At 38.4% G+C, this 26,654-nt stretch overlaps 1 protein-coding gene across 3 annotated transcripts in view; it reads left to right on the forward strand.

Moving 5' to 3' along the window:
- The window catches only part of LOC124787868 (dynein heavy chain, cytoplasmic), a 233,671-nt gene that overhangs the window by 122,786 nt on the left and 84,231 nt on the right, over window positions 1–26,654 (forward strand). For all 3 annotated transcript variants that reach the window (XM_047254836.1, XM_047254837.1, XM_047254838.1), the window contains 8 exons: window positions 1,549–1,762; window positions 10,501–10,660; window positions 16,762–16,949; window positions 17,144–17,419; window positions 23,756–23,949; window positions 24,768–25,029; window positions 25,267–25,458; window positions 25,542–25,722. In XM_047254836.1, the coding sequence (XP_047110792.1) occupies window positions 1,549–1,762; window positions 10,501–10,660; window positions 16,762–16,949; window positions 17,144–17,419; window positions 23,756–23,949; window positions 24,768–25,029; window positions 25,267–25,458; window positions 25,542–25,722 (1,667 nt within the window). The remainder of the gene's footprint in view (window positions 1–1,548; window positions 1,763–10,500; window positions 10,661–16,761; window positions 16,950–17,143; window positions 17,420–23,755; window positions 23,950–24,767; window positions 25,030–25,266; window positions 25,459–25,541; window positions 25,723–26,654) is intronic.

Consider the following 26,654-nt stretch of genomic DNA (forward strand, 5'->3'; position numbering starts at 1 on the left):
TTTAAGGTTTCAGTACCATTCTACTGAAATAAAATGTTTGTAAAGTCACTGATCTGTGTAAATCTTCAAATGTTGTAATCATTCTTTTTATGGAGTGGCCAGAACTGTAGAAGTCCATTTTGGAAGGAAAAAAAAATGAAGTTGCTTAAGCAACTGTGCTGCAGTAACCTAGTTCTTTTGCATTGTTTGCTCTACCATTATCTGCTAATTACCTCCATGTTGTTAATGGTTATTGCTTTCTTAGTGATTTCACTGACAGTGACATAAAATTTTCTGTGCAAAATCTGGAATGGGGCATTCTGTTAAATGAGTTATTCAGGTTGACTCAGTTACAGAGCAATTCTTCATATTAACATTGAGAATTCCTTTTGAAATGATATTACTTTGCAGTGGAATTTGAATTATAACCTGAACCTGCATCTGCATGTTATGTTCTGTTGCATTTGTCCTTATGTCCAACATGTTACATAGAAAGATAAAAACTTTCATAATAACAGAACAATAATGAAACATAATAAAACTGAAGGGATACCATAACTGACACGCCTCCATATTTTATGGTAGGAACTAAGTAAGCCAGCCGTAAGTTTCTTTAGGTGTCCATCATGCATAAACTGTACTTAGCAGAAACATTGAGAGATATTGGGACTGTAGGCAACATTGTAAGACTTTTAATGATAAAAAATAAGTTAGATGCAGTTATTCTGTTAATGTAGCTTGAGTTAAATTTTAACTGCAGAATCAATTTAGATTGAAATAGGATGTCATTGGCATCACTTTAATGCTGCAACAGGTGCTAACAGTATTCCTTTCAGTTCAAAATGCTTTCTTGCACTTTGTCTTTCAAGTGAAAGTTTTGTTAAACTTTCTTCTCTCTTGCATAAAACACACTCAAAATTTCTTCCCATTTCTTATATTTCTGTTTTATCTTGACTAAATCTGCTTTTAGAGTGTGTAAATGGGAAATGGAATTTGTGTGTTTGTGAACACTGTTCTGTTTGTTTCCATTCCCATTGCTCAAACATAAAATCTCCCATTCTATCACAATGTTCTCATTTTTTAGTGAAAATTTCTTAAAACTTTTTTCATTTTAAGTGTCATTACTCTGGTTCTTAAAATCATGTCAGTTTCAATTTCATCCTTCAAAATTAATTTGCTGCCTGTGAATTCCTTGACAGCAGCTGTATTAGGTATAGATCCACGAACGAGTAGTGAGGTGAAGGTTTGTGCCAGATCTGGACTAGAACCTCACACAATTTTTCATAAGTGACTATTGGTAAGGGGTCCTATTCCTAATAGAAACAACATCAAGAAATTCATAGGCAGTGAATTAATTTAGAAGTATTTTCTACAGTGGTAGATCGTAAGCAGTGTCTGTTCCTTCAGACACGCATGCAAGTTAAATTCCATTAATGAGAATTGCTGCTGATTTCTTTTAAAATTACACTGACAGTTGACAATTCTACATTGACATACAGAAATATAATTTTGATAAGTTACAGCATGTAATAATGTGGAATGTCTCCAAATTATACCGTATTGTTTCAGGAATGTTTTACAGTACAACCATTCACATCCTGATTTTCCCCTGCCCTCTGAGCAGCTTGAAAGATATATTCCCAAATGCCTTGTTTATGCTTTGCTGTGGAGTTTTGCTGGTGATGCAAAGCTCAAAGTGCGGCAGGACTTGGGAGACTTTATCCGCTCAGTCACTACTATAGCACTGCCACCATCAACTAGTATGTCAATAATTGATTATGAGGTAAGTACTGTTCATGGTGTTAACAATACTTTTGGACTTCATCTTTGGCAGAGAAAATATTTATTTACAAAATAACTACTGAATAGTTATTAGGTGTGAAATTTCTGAGCTTTCTTTCTTAGAATGTTTGATTAAAGATAAAAATGCAGTACACATTAAAGTAGCTATGTATTGTTGGGGTATACTTTCTGAGTTTTGCACATACACAGCTTCAGAATATATTCCACTGTACAGGTGTCCTGACCCCTGCTGTCCACAGCTCCTAACAGTTTAGGATGGTTCAAAACGGTGGACTTAATCTTAGTTTCTTCAACTTTTATTTGTGTACCAAATAAAGGAAATTTCACATTGTTTCAACCATGGTAGCTTTCTCATGTTCTGCATTGTTGCTTCTTTTCCCAACTATCCCACTATATTTAAACAGCTATTCATAGAATACATATGGAAACTACAGCAAAATTCCCAGGGTTGGGATTAATAAGCAAATGAAAGCTTATTTTTCTTGTAAAAATGTACAGCATAAATATATACGAAAGTTTTTGTTGTGTTTACAGTTTCTGCCATAAACAGTTAAATTTCTGCAGCCTCCTAATATATTATAGATCCCAGTTTTAATAGTTATTGTCATTGCGTGTCCATTCCCATTTCAGTGGTGTAATACACTGAGGCGACAAGTCATGGGATACCTCATGATATTGTTAGACCTCCTTTTGGCTGATGTAGTGCAACAACTTGATGCGGCATGGACTCAACAAGCGGTTGGAAGACCCTGAAGAAATATTGACCCATGCTGCCTCTATGGCTGTCTATAATTATGAAAGTGTTGCTGGTGCAGGGTTTTGTGCACAAAACTGACCTCTCGATTATGTCCCTTAAATATTCGATGGGACTGATTTTAAGGGATCTGGACGGCCATACTGTTTGTTCCAATTGTCCAGAATGTTCTTCAAACCAGTGACGAACAATTGTGGCCTGTTGACAAGATGCATTGTCATCCATAAAAATTCCATTGTTGTTTGGGAATGTGATATCCATCAGTGGCTGCAAATGGTCTTAAAAGTAGCTGAACATCTAAAGGACCCAGTCCATTCCATGTAAACACATCCCACACCATTACACACACACACACACACACACACACACACACACACACACACACACACTTGCAGAGTGCATTATTGACAGCTTGCATCTATGGCTTTCTGTGGTCTGTACTGCACTTGAACCCTATCATCAGCTCTTACCAATTGAAATTGAGTCATCTGAATAGGCCACGGTTCTCAAGTTGTCTAGGGTCCAACCAATATGGTCACTAGACCAGGAGAGGCGCCTCAGGCAATGCCTTGCTGTTAGTGAAGGCACCAACACTGTGGCCTCTTTATATGTGAATACAGTGGAACTTTGATTTTACATTCTCTGGTTTTGTTTTCCGCGATTCTGCACCATAAATTTGTAGCTCCCTGTGAAAAACCCATAAGATCAGTGCTGAAAATTTCCTGATTTTTACATTTCTTCCTAGTAGGGTTTACCTCATTTCTAAATTCTTATTTGATGTCTCACTTGACTTCGTCTCATTTTCTTCCTGTTGACATTTGGTGTGACTGAATGAAGTGGCCCAAAAGACAAACAGTTTGCGCCACTGGTGGAGGTGGAGGAGTAGTAGTTAAGGGAATATTTTACGCCATTGTGAAGAGGGGAGGTATGAGAGAGGAAATGCTGATGTAATCAATGATCAGCATTGCCAACACAACTTGTAACATTTAGCTTCACTGCACAGTCGCTATCAGCCTCTGCTAGGTTGTGGCAGCAATGAGTCGGTGCGAAGTGTTTCAGACCAAGCCAATATGTGACAAAGGGGCCCAGCTGCCACATTTACTTGTGCCACTTATTACTCAATCTCACCTTCTTACATGTATTTATGATGTACTGTACGCAGCAATAATATTGATTGTCAACCTTTTAAATTCAAACACTGAGTCTCAAAGAATATGCTCGGTCAGAATAGAGGAAATGTCTGCCATTTCCGGCTTGTGAGCCATGAGCTCACATTGGCTGGCAACTTGTTACATCACCCAACAGCCAGCGCACTCACCACACTACACTAACACGTGTAAAATGAGTTTGCCACTTTGGTTAGCTCACTATGTAGTAAGTTTACAGACCTTAACCTACAAAACATTGAAATTTCTAAGGTACTGAACTGAAAAGCATGAACAAGCACAGGAGCTATAAATCAGTTTGTGGGAGAATTTCATTCTCCTCCTCCTAAGCAGCAATTTTAACAACACTCATGTCATCAACTCACATAACCAAATCACAAATCTACAAACAAGAATGAAATTTCAAAATTTTACATCATATAAAAGAACTATCAGGAAAAAGTGGGTTTTGGCACTTGTTATAATGTACGGTACGTAATAGAAAAGACTATCACTTTTGCTAATGATGTTCGAGGTAAATGAGCCATTTCCCAACACACAATTCCCACAAATTATACCCATAAAACAAGCAGTTTTGAACTTTCTTTCATTTTATGTTCATCTTAAAATAGCAAAAATTTATAACTTACATGGTGAAATAAACTGAAATACCATCAAAACTGCTGGATTACAAAATCTCGGATGTTTGTTTCCCAATTGCAGCCAGTAACTCTGTAGCAGGGTGACGTCAGGCTAATGAAGTGGCTTCTAGCATATAGAGTGATAAATAGCATGCTTACTTGGTGGCTGGTTTCAAAGTACAGCTGATGTGAGCGGTGGTGGTGGTGGTGGTGGTGGTGGTGGTTAGTGTTTAACGTTCCGTCGACAACGAGATCATTAGAGACGGAGCGCAAGCTCGGGGTAGGGAAGGATTGGGAAGGAAATCGGCCGTGCCCTTTCAAAGGAACCATCCCGGCATGTGCCTGAAATGATTTAGGGAAATCACGGAAAACCTAAATCAAGATGGCTGGAGACGGGATTGAACCGTCGTCCTCCCGAATGCGAGTCCAGTGTGCTAGATGTGAGCGGTGTATAGCAAATGGAGTGACCTCAACTTCCATTTAGGTTTAATTTATGTAGTTATATTTCATACACTATTCACTGCTGTGCACAAATTTTTTTACAGTAGTTCTGCTCGGAGCCGGCCGGTGTCCGAGCGGTTCTAGGCACTTCAGTCTGGAACCATGTGACCGCTACGGACGCAGGTTCGAATTCTGCCTCTGGCATGGACGTGTGTGATGTCCTTTGGTTAGTTAGGTTTAAGTAGTTCTAAGTTCTAGGGGACTGATGCCCTCAGATGTTAAGTCCCATAGTGCTCAGAGCCATTTGAACCGTTTGAGTTCTGCTCAGAGCCTGTCAACAGAATCCAGAATGTTTCGTGCCTCTACAGACTGCAGCCAGTGTAGGCTACTCCATTTACTATGTGCAGCACCACAATTAACAGGACGTGTTTAGTGAACAGTTGTGTGATGGCTTGTTTGTCTTTGTCGCAGTCCTCAATGGTGTTTACATGTTGTGATGGCAGACAGATTGTTACAAATGTAACGGATTACTGGGACAGAGAAACATTGAAATTGCAGAAGGGTTAATATGCTCGTGCTTTCACAAAACCTCCTGTGTTTACACTACAGCAAGTGACGAATTCAAAGTACAAACGGTGCATGGAAATACTGCAGACTGCTCCTTTTCAACCACTCAGTAGTGCTGAGTAGACTTCACACTACTTTTTGCAGTCGTGACGTCATTAGTGGGCTTTTGACTATCAATTTTTGCAAGTGCGTGTGAACGACCCCAGTGTGAACTGCGTGCAGTTCAATTGTTCATTTCCTTTCTAGTGTGTGTGTGTGTGTGTGTGTGTGTGTGTGTGTGTGTGTGTGTCAAAGTACGATGTTTCAAAGCAGTGGTACATTGAAAATGTATCACTAACATATCAACCTTATCATTAATGTCATTAATAAAGCATGAAAACTATAAAGCTTAGAGAGATATTATGATGAGAGACAATCCTTGAATTAAGCTGTAGCATAATGAATAACATTGTGGTTTATGGAGTTAAAGGTGATAAGTTCACATTCTACTACATGCTAAAATTTTATTCCTACTTAGTGTCGTTAACACTTTCTGAGACTTTGTTATAAATGTAATAAAAGTATGTTCTCGAATATTTGAACTTACTTAACATTTCCGTCTGATTAGAGAACAAAGGATGAAATAAATATTTGGCTGTTCATTTATGAATATGTGGTGATTTCAGTGTGTGTGGTTAGGCAGGAAACTGAGAGAACAGTTTTAATGGCTGAGAATGAAACGAGTAGTAATAAAATCCATATTCTTCCTTCTCAGAATTATTTGGCTTTTTATTTTCGAATATGTGACAATTTCAGTGTGTGTTGTTAGGCAGGTCATTGTTTGCAAGTGAAATGATGAGCAGTAACATTCATATTCTTTCTTGTCACAAATATTTCGCACATTGTGCACCCACAGTCACATTTCCATGAAGAGTTCTCACTACAGCTGAGGTTCTCCTGTTACTTACACATCCATAAACATATGTCAGCACTAAAGCAATCAATAAATAGATAGCCTCATTTCCGGTTGCCTTCAGAGTGACACTACATCATGATTACGTTCGTTCCTGCAAAAAGTAGTGTGAAATGTACTCAATTCCTCAGCACAATAAACAAGGAAAACGAAGCAGAGGTTTGCGTGAAAACGCTACAGAATTTTTTACAAGCTAATAAATGCAGAAACACAGTAGTTGCCACACTTCCTCATAGGCATGATCTGATTTATAATTCGTGTGTAAACAAAGATATTCGGAAAACAAACATTAAAATAAGGAAACTGTTTTCTCAATACACTAAGTGCGATGTACTGGATATAAGCAAGCTGCATGGAAATCTGCACACGAAGCATGGAATGCATTTGAACTATGAGGGGAAAAGATTTGTTTGTGATCGTGTTAGTGAAATAATCAAAGAAAGACTTGTAAGGGATAGAACAATTTATCAGCTTCCTGAACATCTTTCCAACAGCGAGGAAAACAAAATAAACAAGAAAGAAGAACGAAAATACAACGCTGCTGATGTTCCTAATTTAAACTAGAGGTATGTGATGCTGTAAATATGATTCCCAATTACCAAATCGTGACTACGCCCGAACTAAAAATTTATCACCATAATGTGCAATCCCTGCGTAATAAGATCGATGAAATTAACGTTCTATTGACACATGAACTTAATGATATCTCAGTGTTATGCATTTCTGAGCACTGGCTTAACCCAGAATTAATCCAGAATACGAAAATAAACAAATTTGTCTTGGCTGCTTACTACTGCAGGAAAAACAGCAAACAGGGTGGGGGTAGCAATTTACACAAAGGAAAATGTAGATTTTATTACACTACCTGACTTAACTAGGGCAAATGTCGAAAAGGATTATGAAATTGCAGCTATAAAAATTACTCAGTTCAACCTGGTTATTGCTACAGTTTACCGATCACCGTCCGGGAATTTTGAACTTTTCTTAAACAAAATGGAGTCATTGCTAAATAAAGTAAATAAAATAGATTGTGAATTGATAATCTGTGGTGACTTCAATATTGACTTCCTCACGAATAGTGGAAATAGGGAGACCATTTTGAACCTTGCAACGTCCTACAATTTAAAGGCTGAAGTAAAAGCAGCTACCCGAGTATCAGAAACTTGTCAAAACAGCTCTTGATCAGTTTCTAGTAAAGAAGAGTTTACACAACACCTCACTAAAAATTTTCAATGCAGGTTTTAGTGATCATCTTGCTCAAATATTAAGCATAAAAGTACAAGGCAGTATTATTAACAACATGTCTCTTAGAACAACATATCGAAGCTATAATCAGCATAATGTGAACTACTTCAACAACTTATTACAGAAAGAAAAATGGCTAGGAGTGTACAAAATGAATGATATAAATGAAAAATTAGACTCTTTCATGGATACATTAACCCATTTCTTTGAACTTGCATTCCCACTGAAAACATTGACCATACGGGGAAACTCTAGAACGAACAGCTGGATCACAAAGGGAATAAGGGTTTCATGCCAGAAGAAAAGACTACTTCATGAAATATGTAACTCAAAAAATTCCTCACCTGTAGTACGCGCATACTATAAAAAATACTCCAAAATATTAAGTAATAAAAGCAGCAAAAATAATGCGTAATGATGAAATCATTTATAATTCAGCTAATAAATCAAAGGCTATGTGGAGTGTTATAAAAAAAGAATGTGGAGAATACAGACAACCTTGGAAAAATATAACACTATCACATAAAAATAAAAAAGTAACAAACCCCTTAGAAGTAGCTAATACATTTAACAACTTTTTCACAGGTGTTGCTGAAAATATGTTACAATCAAACTTTAAGAGCATCCAGGCAAATGAATATAAAATAAGTACATGTAGAGGATCAATGTACATCAGTTCTGTTTCACAAGATGAAGTAGCTAAAGCAATAAAAGGACTAAAAAATTCCAAATCGGCAGGTATTGATGGTATACCTGCAACAATGTTAAAGAAGAGCGCATCAAACCTAATTGAAGTACTCACACATTTATGCGACTGCTCACTTCAGGCAGGCACTTTCCCTGATGTGTTAAAAACATCAAAAGTTATTCCTGTATATAAAAAAGGGGATAAAGACAATGTAAATAACTACAGACCCATCACAATTTCCTCCTGCATCTCTAAAGTATTGGAAAAAGTTATGTATGAGAAACTTACGAAATTTATAAATAAAAACAGCATCCTATGTAATGAACGACATGGATTCAGAAATAAGAGGTCAACGACAACGGCTGTCTATGTGTGCATCAATTCCATCCTAAACCTGATGGACAAAAAACAGGAAACAATAGGAGTCTTTATTGACTTGTCAAAAGCATTTGACATGGTGCACCATAAAATTCTGCTATCAAAGCTAGAAAGATATGGTATTCGAGGTCTGTCCAACAAGTGGATCAGTTCCTTTTTGACAAATCGTATGCAGGCAGTGTGCGTCAAGCACACAGATATTGAACTAAAAACTGTATCTAATCACTTATCTGACTATAAACAAATAAAATGTGGTGTACCCTAAGGATCCGTATTGGGACCCCTTCTGTTTCTTCTGTACATAAATGATCTAAGCTTAAATATTGATGCACACAAATCAATAATATTTGCAGATGACACCACGATTCTATTAAAAGGAGACGACGACGAACAGTTACAGCAGACAGTAAACACGGTCACGAAACAACTTAGCAGCTGGGCACAGAGTAATCAGCTTGTAATAAACAGTAAGAAAACCGTTGCTCTAAAATTCCACAATGTTCCTAACAAGGACATGTTTATCCCATCAGTCTCTATCAATGACGAACCAGTTGGTAACAGTACTGAAACCAAATTCTTAGGACTTTGGCTGCAGAGTAACATCAGATGGAATAAGCATATTGAATGTCTCAATGCAGAACTGAGCAAAACATGTTATCTTCTTTGTTCATTAAAATCATGCTGTAGTGAGAAAACAGTATTGAATGCATATCATGCGTACTTTCATTCTCGTCTTAGATATGGGGTCACCTTCTGGGGAAACTCTAAAATAGCTAATAGCACTTTTAAACTACAAAAAAGGGCCATTAGAATCTTGTTTGGGTGCAAGCCTAGAGATTCTTGTAAACCCCTGTTTAAGAAATCTGGTATTCCCCCATTACCGTGTGTATACATTATGGAAACCCTTTTGTTCTTTAAATTAAATGTAATAGGCAAGGACCAGAGGCTACAAAAAAACTGTGATATACATGAGCACTTTACCAGACAAAACAGGAACTTACATATGACTCAAATCAGCACAGCACTGTGCCAAAAAGGTACTTTTCACATGGGAGTTAAGCTTTATAACAAACTTCCTGAAAACATAAAAGCTATCACTGAGGTCAATACATTTGGAAAATCTCTAAAGTCATATTTACAGCATCACTGCTTTTATTCCATTGAAGAATATTTAAATTTATGAAATGTGTTATATAAATACTTGTGCGTAAAGTGTATTATTGTAAGCTTAAATATGTATGCCTTGAAATTACTTTCAGCCTGTATATTTATAACTTGACTTGTCCAATGTCTTATGCATAAGCTGCTATGTAGACAACAGGACCAATAAAAAAAAAATACAATCTACAAGCAATACACTAGAGGTCACTGCGCTCAAGTCACTAGAGTACGTTAGATTCCTCACCATACTTCACAGCTTTTGGTTTCGTTCACCATGTTCATCAATTTTTGCTTTTTCTGGGTGTTTTGATGTATAATTTGTGGGTGTAGCATGTCAGAAAATAGCTAGCTTACCTTGTACCCTTATACCAGTTTCAGTTTTTTAATGAATTTTTACTTGCTGTTACACATCAGTGATTTTTTAAGAACTGATGGAATTAATTATCACAAATTACTGTATTAACATTTTATTGAATATTTAATTTCCTTCACTTATACAAATTTTGTACATTGTATTGGAGAGGATTACAATTTTTAATCATATATGCCAATTACACATGGTTTTGCTCGTATTTTGGGGTTTTAAAATTTTCCTTGGTTCTGCATTTTCCTCAATTTTTGCCCTTTTTAAGTCTGGATCACATGAAAATGTAAAATAGGGGTTTTACTGTGTCTCAATCACATGACTTTTCATCACCTCAGTGTATTTTGCACAAGCGTGTATTAGAGTGTTTCCTTTGTTGTAGGTGAGCATTACTGGAGAATGGTGCCCATGGTCAAACAAGGTTCCTCAGATTGAGGTGGAGACACACAAAGTTGCAGCTCCTGATGTAGTTGTGCCAACTCTGGACACTGTGAGGCATGAATCCCTTCTTTACACTTGGCTGGCTGAACATAAACCTCTTGGTAAGCATAAAATGACTTTTTGTTATATTGCCTCGAGCTCTGGTGTCATCATTATGGTGTAGTGCAGTCGTTCCCAAGCTGGGGGTAGTTGCCACCTAAGGGGTAAAATGTTGTTTCCTGATCGGCAAGAACAAGTAATGAAAGTAAATCACTTTTTAAATATCAGTGCTACTGTCACTATTTTGTAATATTGGTTCCACAAGTTACCAATAATAATTAGTTTTTCTTTAAATACAGTAGAGTCTTAATGTTTAGAATCTGGGAATTAAAATAAAACCTTTAGTTCAAAGTGGTGTTTTAGGTTTGTCATTATCGGTGAAGCACAGTGTTGTTTGGTTTTCTTTTTTGGCTGCTTTGCTTATACACCTAAAAATGAGTGCTGCCACAAAGAAATACAAATTTGCGCCTTTGAATGTAAAGTTGGAAGCAATGAACTGACTTGACAAAGAAGAAACAATAAAATTGCTCTTGAATATGGTGTCAGTGAAGTTACTGTTGGTGACTGGCCAAGGAACCGACTTAAAATGGAACAGTTTTCTTCACTGGCCAAAGAACAGACTTAAATTGGAACAGTTTTCTGCAAAGAAATGATTTGAAGAATCTCTGAACTGAGAAACTAAAAAGAAGTCGGAGTATTTTTAAAAAAGACAAAAAAGCAAGTGAGGCATTGTTCATATGGTTTATTCTTACAAACATTGTATTTCTTTCCCCACATAAATTTTGATAATCCGATTTTCGAAAGTTTGAGGTAGTCCCAGTCCCGTTCGCCTTGAATTATTGTAACTGTACTGTGCTAACATTAATGCAAGACACTGCGGTGGAGGCTACAGCTTGTGAAACTAATGTATGAACAGCATCTCCCATACATAGACAACACACTAAACATGTACTTTGTTCTGTGTACCTATGAGAAGGTGTAGCACATATGCTTAAATATCTCGTGAAAATGCCTTCTCCATATTGTAAGTATAAGGGCCAGTCAAGTGAAAATGAGACAGATGGCAAAGAGTAAGTAAATTATTTATCATTTCAAACAACATCCTTCTGTTAGATAAGGCGGTCAATGCCATCATGGAAAAATGTTTGTGGTTGCCTACAGAACCACGATTGTACCCAGGTGTTCACTTTTTCATTTGAAGCAAATCAGTGGCCACAAATGCCCCCCCACCCCCCCACCCCAAGTCTTCAAAAATGTGGAAATTACGTGAAGAGAGAGATTGGAACTGTATGGAGGATGTGTAAGGGCTTCCCAGGGAAACTTCAGCAGCATAGTCGAAACACCCCTAGGCAACATGTGGGCGGGCATTATCCTGCAATAGAATTACACTTCCCCCTCAACATGCCTGGACATTTGGACTTGATGGGAAGCTTCAGTTTTTCAAAGTGCCCCCACATCGTTGAGCGTTAATTGTGATGCCTTTGTTCAGAAAGTCAGTGGGCAGCGGGCGGCACTTGCGTCAAAGAAAAGGGTTGTCATGACTTTCCTGGAGCAGGCATACCCATTGTTTCAACTACATTGCTGTATTTTTCTCTGGGAAGCTCTTACATGTTCTCCTACAGCCCTGATCTCTCCCCACACAATTTCCAGGTTTTTGCTGGCGATCGATTTACTTCGAAAGAAGTGCACGCCTGGGTACAATTATGTTTCCAAAGAAAATTGCAAACATTTTTTCATGAGGGCATTGACCGTTTTATCTCACAGTGGGATATATGTATTAACAGAGGCACAAGTGTATTATGGTGACCACTTTGGAAATAATAAACAGTTTATATACTTTCTCATCTGTCTCGTTTTCATTTGACTGTCCCTTATAGTTCCTGCAGTGGACCAGCATTGCCTTATTATTCACTTCCCAACAATAAACTAACTTACGAACAGCACAACACAGTAGTAACTGTGTAATGGTTACCACCTTGGTGTAGGGACAACATCACATTATTATTATTATTATTATTATTATCATTTTCATTATCATTATTATTATTATTATTATTATTATTATTGCTGCCAGTTTGTGCCATTTCAGAAGTAAGGAGTCCAGTAGTCAAGCGATTACAAAAAGTAAGACTTATTGTAGCATACATTTTAATTTGATTGACTTTAAATGGGGGTCCAGGATCAAGGTGAAGCAAGTATCGTTATGGGGAAGATCGGTGCATATGAAGCATGTTTCATAACAAGTGTCTACTCCCAACGTGGATTGTCTACTTTCTTTTCTGAGAGGGAGTTGTAGATAGCTCTCACAATGCATTGAGAATCGCTTCATCATTACATAAAACAAGTTTATCTAAAAACAAAGATGATGTAACTTACTAAACGAAAGCGCTGGCAGGTCGATAGACACACAAACATACACACAAAATTCTAGCTTTCGCATCCAACGGTTGCTTCGTCAGGAAAGAGGGACGGAGAGGGAAAGACGAAAGGATGTGGGTTTTAAGGGAGAGGGTAAGGAGTCATCCCAATCCCGGGAGCGGAAAGACTTACCTTAGGGGGAAAAAAGGACGGGTACACACACACACACACACACACACACACACACACACACACACACACACACACACACATACAGACACAAGCAGACATATTGGAATATGTCTGCTTATATTCATAAAACAAGTTTGTTAGAAATAAGTTGCACTAATTATCTCATTGACTCATTCATTCCTTGTTTAACAAAATCCGTACAGAAACTAAATATTCTTCAGCTTTCATCATTTTAAAAATGAATTTATTCAAATAAAATACTTTTTCATTCTAAAGTTAAGTGGTGATGTTGGCAAAGGGGGGGGGGGTGGGGGGGGGGGGGAGGTACTAGGTAATATGTGATTGCACATGGGGAATTCTCGAAAAGGTTGGGAGCTACTGGTGTAGTGGTTAACGTTGCTGCTTGGTGTGCTGTGGGTCATCATTTCAAATAGTCACCAGCAGTTATTTGTTATTTTCTTCTAGTCATTTCAAGAAGGTCCTTGAAATGTTTTATCTTTGTAATGTTTGTATAACCTGGAACATTTGATGTTTAGCTGCACTCTGCATCCAGGGGATGATCAGTTCGGTTTTGGCAGTACATTGTTGTCAGTAAGAAGGTGGGAACACACTAGGTATTCTCAAGAAATCTACAACGTTGTGCCAATTTGGCGGTGTAAAACGTATTAGCTACCCAGACAAGAACCTGAATACAAGCTGTACATTGTTCCCACAGTTCATATATGAGACAAACCCATGGATTCCAAGCCAGCAGCAAGTCAGCTGCACATTAAGCATCCATTAGTGTTTTCCCAGAGATGCTGGCCAAAGAGTCAACAAAATGCTTGAAAGAATTCAACTGAGTCACCAAACACAACAGGACAACACAGCTCAGCAATAGTTCAAAAACAGTGAAGAGAAGTTTAATAGCTGGGACAAATTCCAGGATGAATCAAAGAAAACATTTGGTGACAGTAAACAGGAAGTCTCTTTATCAGAACTTTAGTTGAATAACAGGGTCCAAAGTCATGGCAAAAATGACAGTCATACACACAGAGTGTTTTGGGCCTTTGCAACACTGTAAATGTAGACACAATGGAAGTCTACAAAACCACGAATTTGGTGAAAGGAGTCACAGGCTTCTCTGGCAAAGTAAGAAAATGTTAGAAGCATTAATCAAGTGGTGCCAATGCACTGAGGAAGTACAACCGAAGAGAGTTCGATGAAAGAAGTATGATCAACTTCAAAATGTGGTCCCTATGCCTGTTACAGAAGACCGCCACAATACTGCCTCTCATACACAAAAGTTGAGAGAGATGAGATACAGCATTTATGTCAATGAGAATTGTAGGACTGAGTAAGCAAGAGATGATAACCAAAAACATCAACCCGATAAACACTCTAGATGGCCAACCCAGTTGGGCACTAGTTATCTTGCGGGGCATTTTTTATTTATGTGATGTCAAATGCCTTTCGGCAGCAGCTAAAGAAGACTGTTCCAAGATATAAAAGTGATTATGCTGAAGGTCAGCAAATGGAAAATACGTCCAGCTGACTGGAACACGTATCGCACAAATAACTATCAGTGATCTAACACAGCCCTTCGAATTTGTAATTTTAACAGAAGGCATCACAAGCAGTCAGACTGTGGAAGATGAGAGCACCAGATTGACAAAGCTAATACAATAAATACAGATCAACATAGATTGCTCTGGATGGCTGTTTGCTGCTGAAGGTGGTGGTGTTAAACTAAGAAGCTTTTGTTGACTGCAAAGATCACTCAGGGTCACAAAATAAATCTTGATGCCAGGGACAATCATATGCATTGTAGATGATCAAGGGGAACTTTAGATCACCAAGTGTAAAGAGCAGCCACAACTCAACTCTTAAAGGTATATGCTTAGGTACAACAGTACCAGTCCAGGAAAGGCAGCTTGGCGTAATCGACAGAGAATCATGCTCCACGACCACTACAGTCAATGCAGGAGCAAGCCACTATTGAACTGCCGGTAAGATATGGCCTGATTAAGGAACAAGGATGGTGAGTGACAACCATTTGGCATCAATTTTCAGCTGCTTTTAAATCTGGAGTGACGAAGACAGACCAAGTGACCCATGATAAAACACAATGTTAACATCGGGTATCATCCTCTAAATAGCCAGCAGTCATGTAGATGCTGGCTGGATGACGGATAATCTGGGAGGAAGGGGACAAGATGCTGCAAGATGACTTCATTCAACCTTCAGTGTGTCCTTGGTCCTCCCTGGTGGTTTCTGTGGTGGACAGGACATAGCATTTCTGCGCTGACTACCAATGACTGAATGAAATCGTGGAGAAAGATGTTAGCCACTGGTGCACATTGCTGATACCCTGGAGTGCTTGAAGAGAGCAAAGTAGTTTGCAGATGTGGACGTAGAGACAGGCTACTGGCAAATCAAGGTTGACTGGCCAAAAAGCTGCCTTCATAACTCCTGACTACGTCAGAGTTCAAAATAATTCCACTTGGATTGTGCAACACTCCAGTCACCTTTGAACATACGATGAGCAACCTGCTTAGACATCTTGAGTGGACAATGAGTCTTTAATGTGTTGAAGTGTATTCAGGCTACAGGTCTCCTCCTGAATCGGAGAAAGTGCCTCTTCATTGTCCAAGAAATAAAAATCTTTGGGTACTTCATGAATGATCAAGGTTTGTCCTGATCCAGAGAAAATAAGAGCCATCAGATTTTGTGACTGTTTGGCACATTTGTGACATGAGAAGTTTTCTCTGAATGTGCTCTTCCTACTGGTGCTTCTGTCCCAAGGCATACCCTTGCAAGAACTGCAGGGAGGTGCCAAATTTTCCTGGAACAAAGAGCAAGAAAAATCTGTGCTTGTCGTTAAGGAGGGATCTGTTTCTAGCATTGTATGGTGAGAATGCTGAGATAGAACTTATCACCGATGCTAGCGGTTGTGGGGTAGGAGCAGTTGTAGTAAAATTTCAGGAAGGTGCCAAAAAGGTGCTTATGCTTCCATAGTACTCTCAAAAGTTTGAGGACGACTGAAAAACTGAAAAAGAATACCTTGCTGTTGTTTGAGTCATCTAAAAGTTCCAGACTTATTTATGGCAAACCATTCACAGTTGTTGTGGGTCGCCATTTTCCATGCCGGTTGACTACTTCAAAGGATCTGTTGGGTCGACTGACAAGATGGACACTGCCTCCCCACCACCACCACCACCACCTCCTCCCCCTTCCCAATTTGTTAAAAACCCCCTTCTCCAGACTCATCTCCCCCTCATCTTCAAGAAACAACTAGACTTGAATTATGAGGGCTATCCAGATACAGGTATTCTGTAGCATCATTAAATTAAGGCAAATGCTGGAATACAACACAGAAAACAGTAATGTTGAAATTAGTAATGTCGCTTTTCTTTTGTAGCCGTATTCGTAGTTTGAATGGAATAGAACTTCTGGTCACACTTACTAAAGTCACAGTGTGTTCTTCTAATCATCACTTGGCTTGGTTCCTTAGTGTTATGTTAATGTATTTTCTGCTCTTCCCCCCCCCCCCCCCCCCCCCCCCCCCCCCCCCCCATCCAGAACGCACGTATTGCAATGTATAGATCCTGATGATACCTTACATCTGTTTCAGTTCTGTGTGGGCCTCCTGGCTCAGGGAAGACAATGACCTTGTTTTCTGCCTTGCGTGCTCTTCCTGATATGGAGGTAGTCGGGCTCAACTTCTCATCAGCTACAACACCAGAATTGCTCCTGAAGACATTTGACCACTATTGTGAATACCGAAAAACACCTAATGGCGTTGTTCTGGCACCAGTACAGGTAATGACTTTTAATGATTAAAGTATTTGTAGTTCTTTCGTGTTGAATTTTAAAAAGGCACTTTCTTATGGTAGCACCATGCTTTTAGTCTATTAATGAAATATGCTAAGGTGACAAAGGGATCATTATGAAATGTGGTACTGTTTTGTAATCTTACTGATTTCATTATTTTTATTTTTTTAATTTTATTTTAGCTGGGGAAATGGTTGGTGCTGTTTTGTGATGAGATCAATTTGCCTGACATGGATCAGTATGGCACACAACGAGTAATCTCATTCCTGCGGCAGTTAGTAGAACATTGTGGCTTCTACCGTGCTTCAGACCAGGCATGGGTGTCTCTGGAACGGATTCAGTTTGTTGGGGCCTGCAATCCCCCAACTGATCCGGGCCGAAAACCACTTTCTCATCGTTTCCTTAGGCATGTGCCAGTGATATATGTAGACTACCCAGGAGAGATGTCACTCAAGCAGGTTAGTGCAATGTGCTTCCTGTGACTTTTCTATTACAAAAAGCGTATAACTGATTTTAATTAGTTGAAATGATAAAATTTTTATAGTTCAAAGCTCTCAAATAAAGGTGTATAGTTAACCCATTCCCTGCTATAGATGTGCTCTCTACATTCCCTGCCAAGCATGGCTTTGTCGTTGCTGTACTGGTTGTATGGAGCTGTTACCTGTGTTGAGAGACATGGTTCCGGCCACTTTGACGTACTATGATCTGTTTTAAGGAAACTGTTCAGAAGAAAAAAAATAGTATGCACACCTTACAGTCAGATATCTTTGCTCGATAAAGAAGCGGATTTCTTTCAGTTATTTGTCATAGCTACTGTGCTGCAGCAAATTAAATAAAGCATTGCAGAATTTTCAGAGGTAAAAACACATTGTGTGAATTTTGTGACTGGTTGATTTTAGCTCATAAATTGCTCCAGAGATGTAGATAAAATATAGAAATTTTATTTAAAATTGAAAGCAGAGTGATATCTCATTTAGTTCTTGAGGTATTGGTTTCTACATCCGACATATGCAGCAGCAGTGAGAGGATTAGTGGAATGGGACGAGTAAATGCATCAGTAGCGCTTGAGGAAAACCTAGAAGCTGTGTTGAAACACGTCCTCAGCAGCTGGGGAGCAGCAGAGCATGAGAAGTTAACTTGTCCATAGCAGTCATATTGTTCTTTACAAAAGAACTATATTTAGATACTGTGGGAATGTACGTAATTCCTTAGTTATTGGTAAAACAAATGGGAGGCTTTAATTTATTTTCGGAATACTGGAAAGCTACAGTTTGTCTTTCAGAGACATTGCCTCCAAAATATCTGTGTCACATACTGCGAACATTACTAAAATGGGTGCGATACATATTAGAGTTGTCTAATAGGATGCATAGTGTGTAGAAAGGGATTGTGATATGAATGGTTAGAGGCCAGTTTGACAGCCAGAAGTGCTGAATTCTTTTAACTGTCAGGCAGTCGGAGAGAGCATGAGGGTAACCTTGGTTATAAATTTGTTAAAATTACATAGACAAAGGCTGGCCATTTGTATCTTTCGGGAGGCACAATTCCCAGTACTGCTGGTTGTTTTAAAGGAAAAAGCGACACTTCAAATCATTTTGGAAATTTAGCAGTTTTCTGAAATGAGTATTCTGTTTTATACGAAACCTTAGTTAGTTGTTTATTCCACCATTGGATCGTTACAGATTACAGTTGCACAGGCCAGCTTAACCCAACAGTAAAATGTAAGCCAATTTACACTGTTCATTTACATCCTGTCACCAGTCACTGTGTTCACTGCATATAGTAAATACACCCCTTTTCAGTATATGCTAAGACAATGGTGACAGTGTTATATCACAGTTCCTATTCCATCTCTGTATGGAACAGGAATAAATCTTAAAGTATGGAAAAATAAAAGTGCCTACTGCTACATTATTTATAGTGATTCAGAGTATATTTGCAAATATAGATGTAAGAGTGAAATGAGCTGTATGTACATAGAAATTGTCCAGTCAGGTTTTCTTGGCATGATTGATTAATGGTGTGCTTTTGGGAGTTCAACCGAGTTCACTGATTCCATTCTTTTGCTTAATATTTTGACAACTGACCAAGTAGTCTCCTGCAGGTGCTGCAAGCTATGTTGCTGTGTGTACTTGCCACCTGGATTCCAACCAGATTGTGAAATACTGCTGATGTTATTTGTGATGTTTGCTACATTCTTTTGATGCTCATTTGTTGTGCTTTCTGTGAAATACACATCATCTCGTATTTTCCACCTCAGATGGATGATACAGTTGGCGAGAGCTTAATAAACTGAGTGCTAGATTCCAAGCTTTAGTCTGTCTCAGTTTGTTTTTCTGCCATCTTTATTTTGACAGTCTTTAAGTGTACTACACCTTCTTTGAAACAATTGTGACTTCTGGTGAAAGAAATATGTCTCAAAGCAGAAGATATTTACTCAGTTTTGTGCAGTACGCTGATAGATTTTATTAGTTCACCTGCAGTTACAAGATCATCCATTTGATACAAAATGTCTCGGTGCTTTTTATCTATACAAAATGTTTATTAATAGTCCCTTAATCCAGGTGTTGGCAATGGGTAGTAATATTTGTCAACAAAAACATAATCATCATATTTTTAAGAGTAACATAGCTGTGTGATGTAGCTTTGTACACCCACAAAATCTCTTTCCTATTTTTTCATCTAATTTTTCAATTAAATGCCTACAACCATTCAGTTTATTATTGTGCTTGTCACCCAAACATGCTGTTTGAATAGCACTGCACATTGTTTTCCTGAACCAAGTGGATTAAAACATTTAGATCCCATAGCCTTGAGTATCAAATGTTTTTCTGATTCACCTGTTGTTCTGATGACAGAAAGTCAATGATTTATCTTCAAATGGTTTTTCTCTTGAAAACTTTTCATCTTTTAAGGACATACTCTTGAAAAATGAGAAGTCTTGTCAGTTAAACACATTTTTTTCTTTGTAATCTTTGGAGATTCCAGTTTTTGTCATCTGAACTGGAGTTACTAGATATGTTTTGAAAGAGTCTTACACTTAATTCTGAACTTAACGACTCAGTCCATGGTTGCTGTAAACTCATGATGCCGTAATTTAGTAGTTAAGTGATCTTTTTTGTGAATAAGAGGTCAACTCATAAGCAAGGTGAGAACATTGAAGAATGGTGTGTTGGGAAATGAGCATGTTTCTCAAAATGTAACTGATGTGCATCATGCACTCGCACACATTCACACGAGCAAGCACACTTCATGCATGCACGTTACCAACAGCAGTACCAGTATTCCAACATGGAGTTTCCATTGTTTGATTTTGTAACTATCCTGCATCAGCTCCCGGTAGCTGAATGGTCAGTGTGACAGATTGTCAATCCTCTGGGCCTGGGTTCAATTCCCGTCTGGGTTGAGGACTTTTCTCCACCCAGGGACTGGGTGTTGTGCTGTCATCATCATCATCATCATCATCATCATCATCATCATCATCATCCTCATCGACTACAGATTGCCAAAGTGCCGTCCAATTGAAAGACCGGTACCAGGCGAAAGGTCTGCCCGAAGGGGGGGCCTAGCCTTACGATTAAATAAATAAATAAATAAATAAACTAGCCTGTGTTTTACGTGCACATCGAAAAGTCTTGAGCACCTAATTTTTTATTTTTCTTTGTCATAAATGTTGATGATTTGAACTTTGAAGGAGAAAGTAAACTATTTTTATTCTTGCAACCTTTGTATCGTGCATTACACTCAGCTCTAAAGGTGTAACCACAAAGGTTACTGCACTTTAGAAACTGTTACAGAAGCTCCCAATTATCAGTGTGTGTATTATCTGGTTTGTAGATTATTCCTTCATAGTTTGGCAGTTTTTGGAAAAATAAGTAGCCTGAAGTATTGTGTCCTTTTAAATGACAATTTTTGTTTACAATATTATGTATATGAATCTTGTTTTACTGCCTGAAGAGGAGGGATCCCAATCCCAGTGTCTGACATCCCTGAAATATTTTCCCAATTTTTCTCATTTCATCTTAAGTATCTTATGTATGAGGACTCTTCTCTTCTGTGACCGATTTTCTGTTCATACATTTGCCTAGCCCATTCCCGAGGAGCCAAAGGTCAAAAATTGCCAACTTACCTAAAGCAGACAGTAAAAGGAAATTATGTGGGTTTTATTCTTGGACAGCTGCCTTCAGAATTCTTCCTTTGTGTTGATAAAAAATGAAAGTTTGTTGATATACATTGCCTGGAGGACTCCATTGTTGACCGGAATTTTCTAGCCACAAATAGATTGCAATAATACCATGGCTTTTAAAACTGATCATACACAGTGCGTGTTAATGTATGTCTCATTTCTTGTTGCTGAAGTTAAGGATAGTTTATGTTTACTGTCAAGATGACAGTTAAATGCAAACTTGCTGTTCTGACACTAGAAAAGAAATTAGATGTTGTTGATGGGTTAGAGGACCTGCAGAGTTTCTCAGGTTTATGGCAGAGGCATACGAAAGATGAGAGAAGAAACAAAAAAACTGTAAAAAAGCTGTTAAATTTTGGTGAAGAGTTCTCGGGCTTCCAGCCGGGTTGTGGTGTCTTCAAACTGTGACGTTTCGATGAGTGACGTACTCATCATCTTCTGGTGAAGTGCTGAGACTTTGCGGATGCCGGTCCCTTTATAGCTGCAGTGTGCCGCCGCCGCTTCCCCCCCGCCTCCACCACCTGGCGGCGGGAGGCTGGGTCCAGGGGAGCCGGTGGTTGGGGTGGAGGGGGAAGCAGGTGAGCTGTTCGTGTCTGATGTGCTCCTCGCACCTTTTTGAGATGCAGCGTTGCATTTGTCCAGTCTACTGTACACCACATTCACAGGACATGTTATATGTGCCAGGTGTGTGGAATTTGAGTGGGTCTTAAGCTGAGCCAAGCAGCTCTTTAATCTTCGGCAGTCGTCAGAAGATGGTATTTATGTTTTATTTTCTCAGTAGCCTCCCCATTTTGGCTGACAGGCCCCCAAAATATGGCATAAAGGCAAGTCTATCTTCCTCCTCTTCCTCCTCCTCCTCTTCTTCTTCCTCTTCCTCTTCCCGAAATTTGTCAGCCTGTCTCCTCTTGAAGGGCCTACCAATCTGTGTTTCACTGTACCTTTTTCTAAAATACCTCTCTTAGGTAGTGTAATTCTCCTGAGAGGCTTTCTTTGTCACAAACGATGCGTGCCCTATGTACTAAGGTGGTCAGTACTGACTGGTGTTGCACTGGATGGTGGCAGCTGGTTGCGTAGAGGTACAGGTCTGTGTGTGTCTTCTTTCTGTACACTGAATGGCCCAGCGTGCCATCTGCCTTCTTCCTAATCAGTATGTCCAGGAAAGGAATACAGCCATTCTTCTATACTTCCATTGTGAAGGTGATACTCATGTATGCAACCAAAGCTTCTGGAACATTTACAAATCTGATGAAACTGGACTGTATTAGAGGGGAATGCCCACACTAACTGTAGCCTCTCAGACTGAAATGCATGCTCCCAGACATAAGCCTGGTAAAGAAAGGCTAACTTTTTTTTCCCAAGCAAGTTCAAAGTGTGAACACAAATTGAAACCATTATTTAGTGGCAAATCACAAAACTGCATACACTTAAAGAAATAATGAGCTTACCACATTAATACATCCATCAGAAAGGAGTCAGAATGGACAGTACTATCTTCAGAGACTGGTTACAGTCTGTTCTTTCTGTGCATACATTTTCAGAGAGGGGAAAGGGCTACTTGAAACAGCTTTTGTTTCTGTGCATACATTTTCAGAGAGGGGAAAGGGCTACTTGAAACAGCTGTTCTTTCACTGGACAACCCACCTTGACATCCTACAGATCATGTTGTCATTGTGCTCAATGCAGTCCATGGGATTTTTAAGGCTTGAGAAAATGTGAAGATAATATTAGTCTCACTTCTGAAAATGGCTGTGAAGGTTATAGTAATGAGGCTAAATGACACAAATTCCATTCAGTAGAGGAAGAGTGCACAGATAAGACAACACAGGAACCTGTATCATGCTTATTGATGGACTGGATGTGTTGGTTTATTGGAATATGCTATACAACATTCATTTGAGTCTACTGATGTTTTGACTCTCTGGGAAACGAGAACTGTAGTCAAGAAAAAGTTGAATGAAAAACAGAAACAGAAAAGGATGATCATTATGCAAAAATGAGCTTTCAGATGTGACATGTAGCATTTTCTGTAAATAAAGTCAATAGCAGTTTGTGTGTGTGTGTGTGTGTGTGTGTGTGTGTGTGTGTTTTCTTTGAAATCTCTGGTCCACATTAACCCAGATAATCGGGAGTTTGCTATATGTGCTTGGTAGCAACATAAGACATTGAGTGCTGGCTCAAGGTACTGTTGATTGTTATTTAAAATTTCAGGAATTGCAACCATTTTCTACCAGGTTCCCCTTTGTTAAAAAGCTGTATTTGCATTGCGAAGGTAGTTTTTTGCGTACATGCCTGTTGTTAAGAATGTCTGTTATTGAGAAGCAATATTGCTGTTAAACTGCTTGTATCCCTGGTGAGGAAATTGTTCATAATTTAATGGTATCTGCTATTTGGAGGAAATTGTTAGAAGTTTTATTGTGGTTGAAAAATTAATATTGTTTCCTATTCTCATTCAGAATTGCAGGTTGCACAGTGTGTTTCTTGCACATGAAAACTGATCCCGTATACCTGACTTATTATTATTATTATTATTATCACTATTATGGCCTAATGATTTCATTAAATACCATGTAAAACAGCTGTGAACAAAATCCTTTACTTTCTTTGCTAGATTTATGGCACATTCAGCAGAGCAATGCTGAGACTCGTGCCATCTCTACGTGGATATGCTGAGCCACTTACAAATGCAATGGTTGAATTTTACTTAGCTTCACAAGAGCGTTTCACACAGGACATGCAGCCACATTATGTATATTCTCCTCGAGAAATGACAAGATGGGTACGAGGTATATGTGAAGCGATTAGGTAAGCTGCAACATCAATTCCTTTCATACTGTAAAATGAAGTACATAAATTACCTCTCGCTATTCTGAGTGCTATTTTCCAAATTCAGCAGTACCCAACAGACAAGAAAAACAGTGCACAAATGTGTTTTGCTAATTGTGTATTTCGTGCAGCCTGTCCTTGTCTTTTAAAATCTTGTTGGCAGTCTGTTGTTTTAACAAAACTGTGCCTAGGTTCTAACTGATCCTAAATAAGAACCTCTTCTGAACTGACAGTTCATATTGAATGAAACAACATGTTCACTGTTACCAGTTGTAAACCTAATGTGATAGAGTATATGGAATAACACAATTGAGAAAAGATCCTTCGACCACTGGAAACAGTACCACATATTACTCCAAAGTTGCAACACAGTATGCCGTATTAATCCAGATAAATCTACTTGATGGCGGAGATCTACATCTTCATAATGTGTTGTGGAAATAAACAGACAGTGATGGTTAACAGTAAACTCGTTATTTCATTTGAGATCAATAACAGTCACATTAAAGCATAGTCGAAAGCTTTCACATGTAAAGACAATTTATACTCCACACAAGAAAGAAAAAGAAAAATTGGCCCTTTCTCTCTCCCTTGTAATTTCAGCCCAGTTCTTGCCTCCTGGGCCAAGGTATAGATGTGATTACTACTTTGAATTTAATGTGAAACAAGTGGATGGTGGTACTGAGGGTGGTCCCCCCCCTCCCCCCCCCCCCCCCCCACCCCCCCACCCTCTCCTCCCCCACCCTGCTGTTTCCAACTTTGTGATAATTATCTTCTTTTGTGTCGTGTGATTGTAGGCCACTGGAGTCACTCCCAGTGGAAGGGCTGGTGCGACTTTGGGCACATGAAGCACTTCGTCTGTTTCAAGATCGCCTGGTTGATGATGTGGAGCGTCGTTGGACAAATGACAATATTGATGTTGTAGCACTTAAACACTTCCCAGGAGTTGAACGTGAAGCAGCTTTGACTCGCCCAATACTTTACAGCAATTGGTTGTCCAAGGACTATGTGCCAGTTGATAGGGAAGAGCTGAGAGAATATGTGAAAGCCAGGCTAAAGGTTAGTTTAGATTTAGTATACTAGTGAATTTAAAAGTATTTATTACTTTACCTTATGCTGCAGTTTTTCGTTTTTGTCCACTTTAATTTGAATTGAAACTCATTTGTCTTAAGTATGGCTGCTTTTCATCACACATTATACCTGTAACAATCACTTTCCTGTCTTATAAGTACAGTGGAATGTGTGAACTTTTTGATGGTTTCTTCTGTTTTTAATGGTTTTGTTATTTTAAATCAGGTTTTCTATGAAGAAGAGTTGGATGTTCCGCTTGTCTTGTTTGATGAAGTTCTTGATCATGTATTGAGGATAGATAGAATTTTCAGACAGCCTCAAGGACATTTGCTTTTAATTGGTGTATCTGGTGCTGGCAAAACCACATTGTCAAGATTTGTGGCTTGGATGAATGGCCTTTCAATCTTCCAAATAAAGGTACATGTATTACAGTTAAATATTCCAGATATTAAAAAAGACTGTATGATTTTCAGACATATTGTTCGGTTTCTATGTAACAGGTACATAACAAATACACTGGTGAAGATTTTGATGAAGACTTGAGAGCTGTATTGCGACGCGCTGGATGCAAAGATGAAAAAATAGCCTTCATACTGGATGAATCAAATGTTCTGGACTCTGGATTTTTGGAAAGAATGAATACATTATTAGCTAATGGAGAAGTGCCTGGTCTGTTTGAAGGTAATAAAACTGTTTATGAATTAAATGTCAGTATCACTGAGATTTGTGAACATGGGGATTTAAAAAAATATCTCAGTAATTTATGGTCATGATAGATATAAAGATACTGCTTAATTTTTGCTCTACTGTTACTTCAGGTTGTCTTTGATTAAGAAATATTCTTGGGTCAGAGTTACTGTCTGTTTATCCTCAATTTATAAGCACTTACTTTCATAGTTTCAGTATTATCTGTTTTCTTATATTACTGCCAGTAATTTCAAAATCATCAAAGCTGTGCCCAAATTAAGCAATTTATTCTTCAGATTTGAAACTTTGGGTCTGTTTTTTAGGAATGCTTGCTGTATCACTTGATTTTAATTTAGTTAGTTCTATTTAGCAACAGTTACCAATGGAGGATTTCAGATGTTTTATTCAATGAATTGAATTTTATTTGATCCTGTAGAATTACATGGTGTACAGTGAACGTACATGTAATATAGGACACGCCAAAATACAAAAACCTTCATCATCACATACTTCCCAACTATTCTAACATCATTGATTATAATTAACAATATTTGCACATTTAATGTGAACAGTACTCATCATCACAGTAAAACTCAACAGTAAAATTCCTTTTCCACCAGATAGTCTTTTAGGTTCTTTGAAAACTTAATGTCATGCGTGTTGTCACATAGCATTTTAGGCAGACTTAGTAATTTGATACCTGAGTACTGGGGTCCTTTTTAAAGCATTGTCAGTTGGTGGGGTATGGCTTCATGTGTCAATCTTCCTATGTGCATTGTGGAATGCTTGCACTAGCATATGTAGTCCACCCGGCACTATCTTTCGTGACATGTAGCATAGCATTATATATGTACAAGGAGGAAATAGTTAAGATGCATACTCTTTTGAAGCAGTTTATGCATGTTCCAGAAGTCTTTCTTCCTAAT

Source organism: Schistocerca piceifrons, chromosome 3 (assembly GCF_021461385.2).
Source record: "Schistocerca piceifrons isolate TAMUIC-IGC-003096 chromosome 3, iqSchPice1.1, whole genome shotgun sequence".
Taxonomy (NCBI): Eukaryota; Metazoa; Arthropoda; class Insecta; order Orthoptera; family Acrididae; genus Schistocerca; species Schistocerca piceifrons.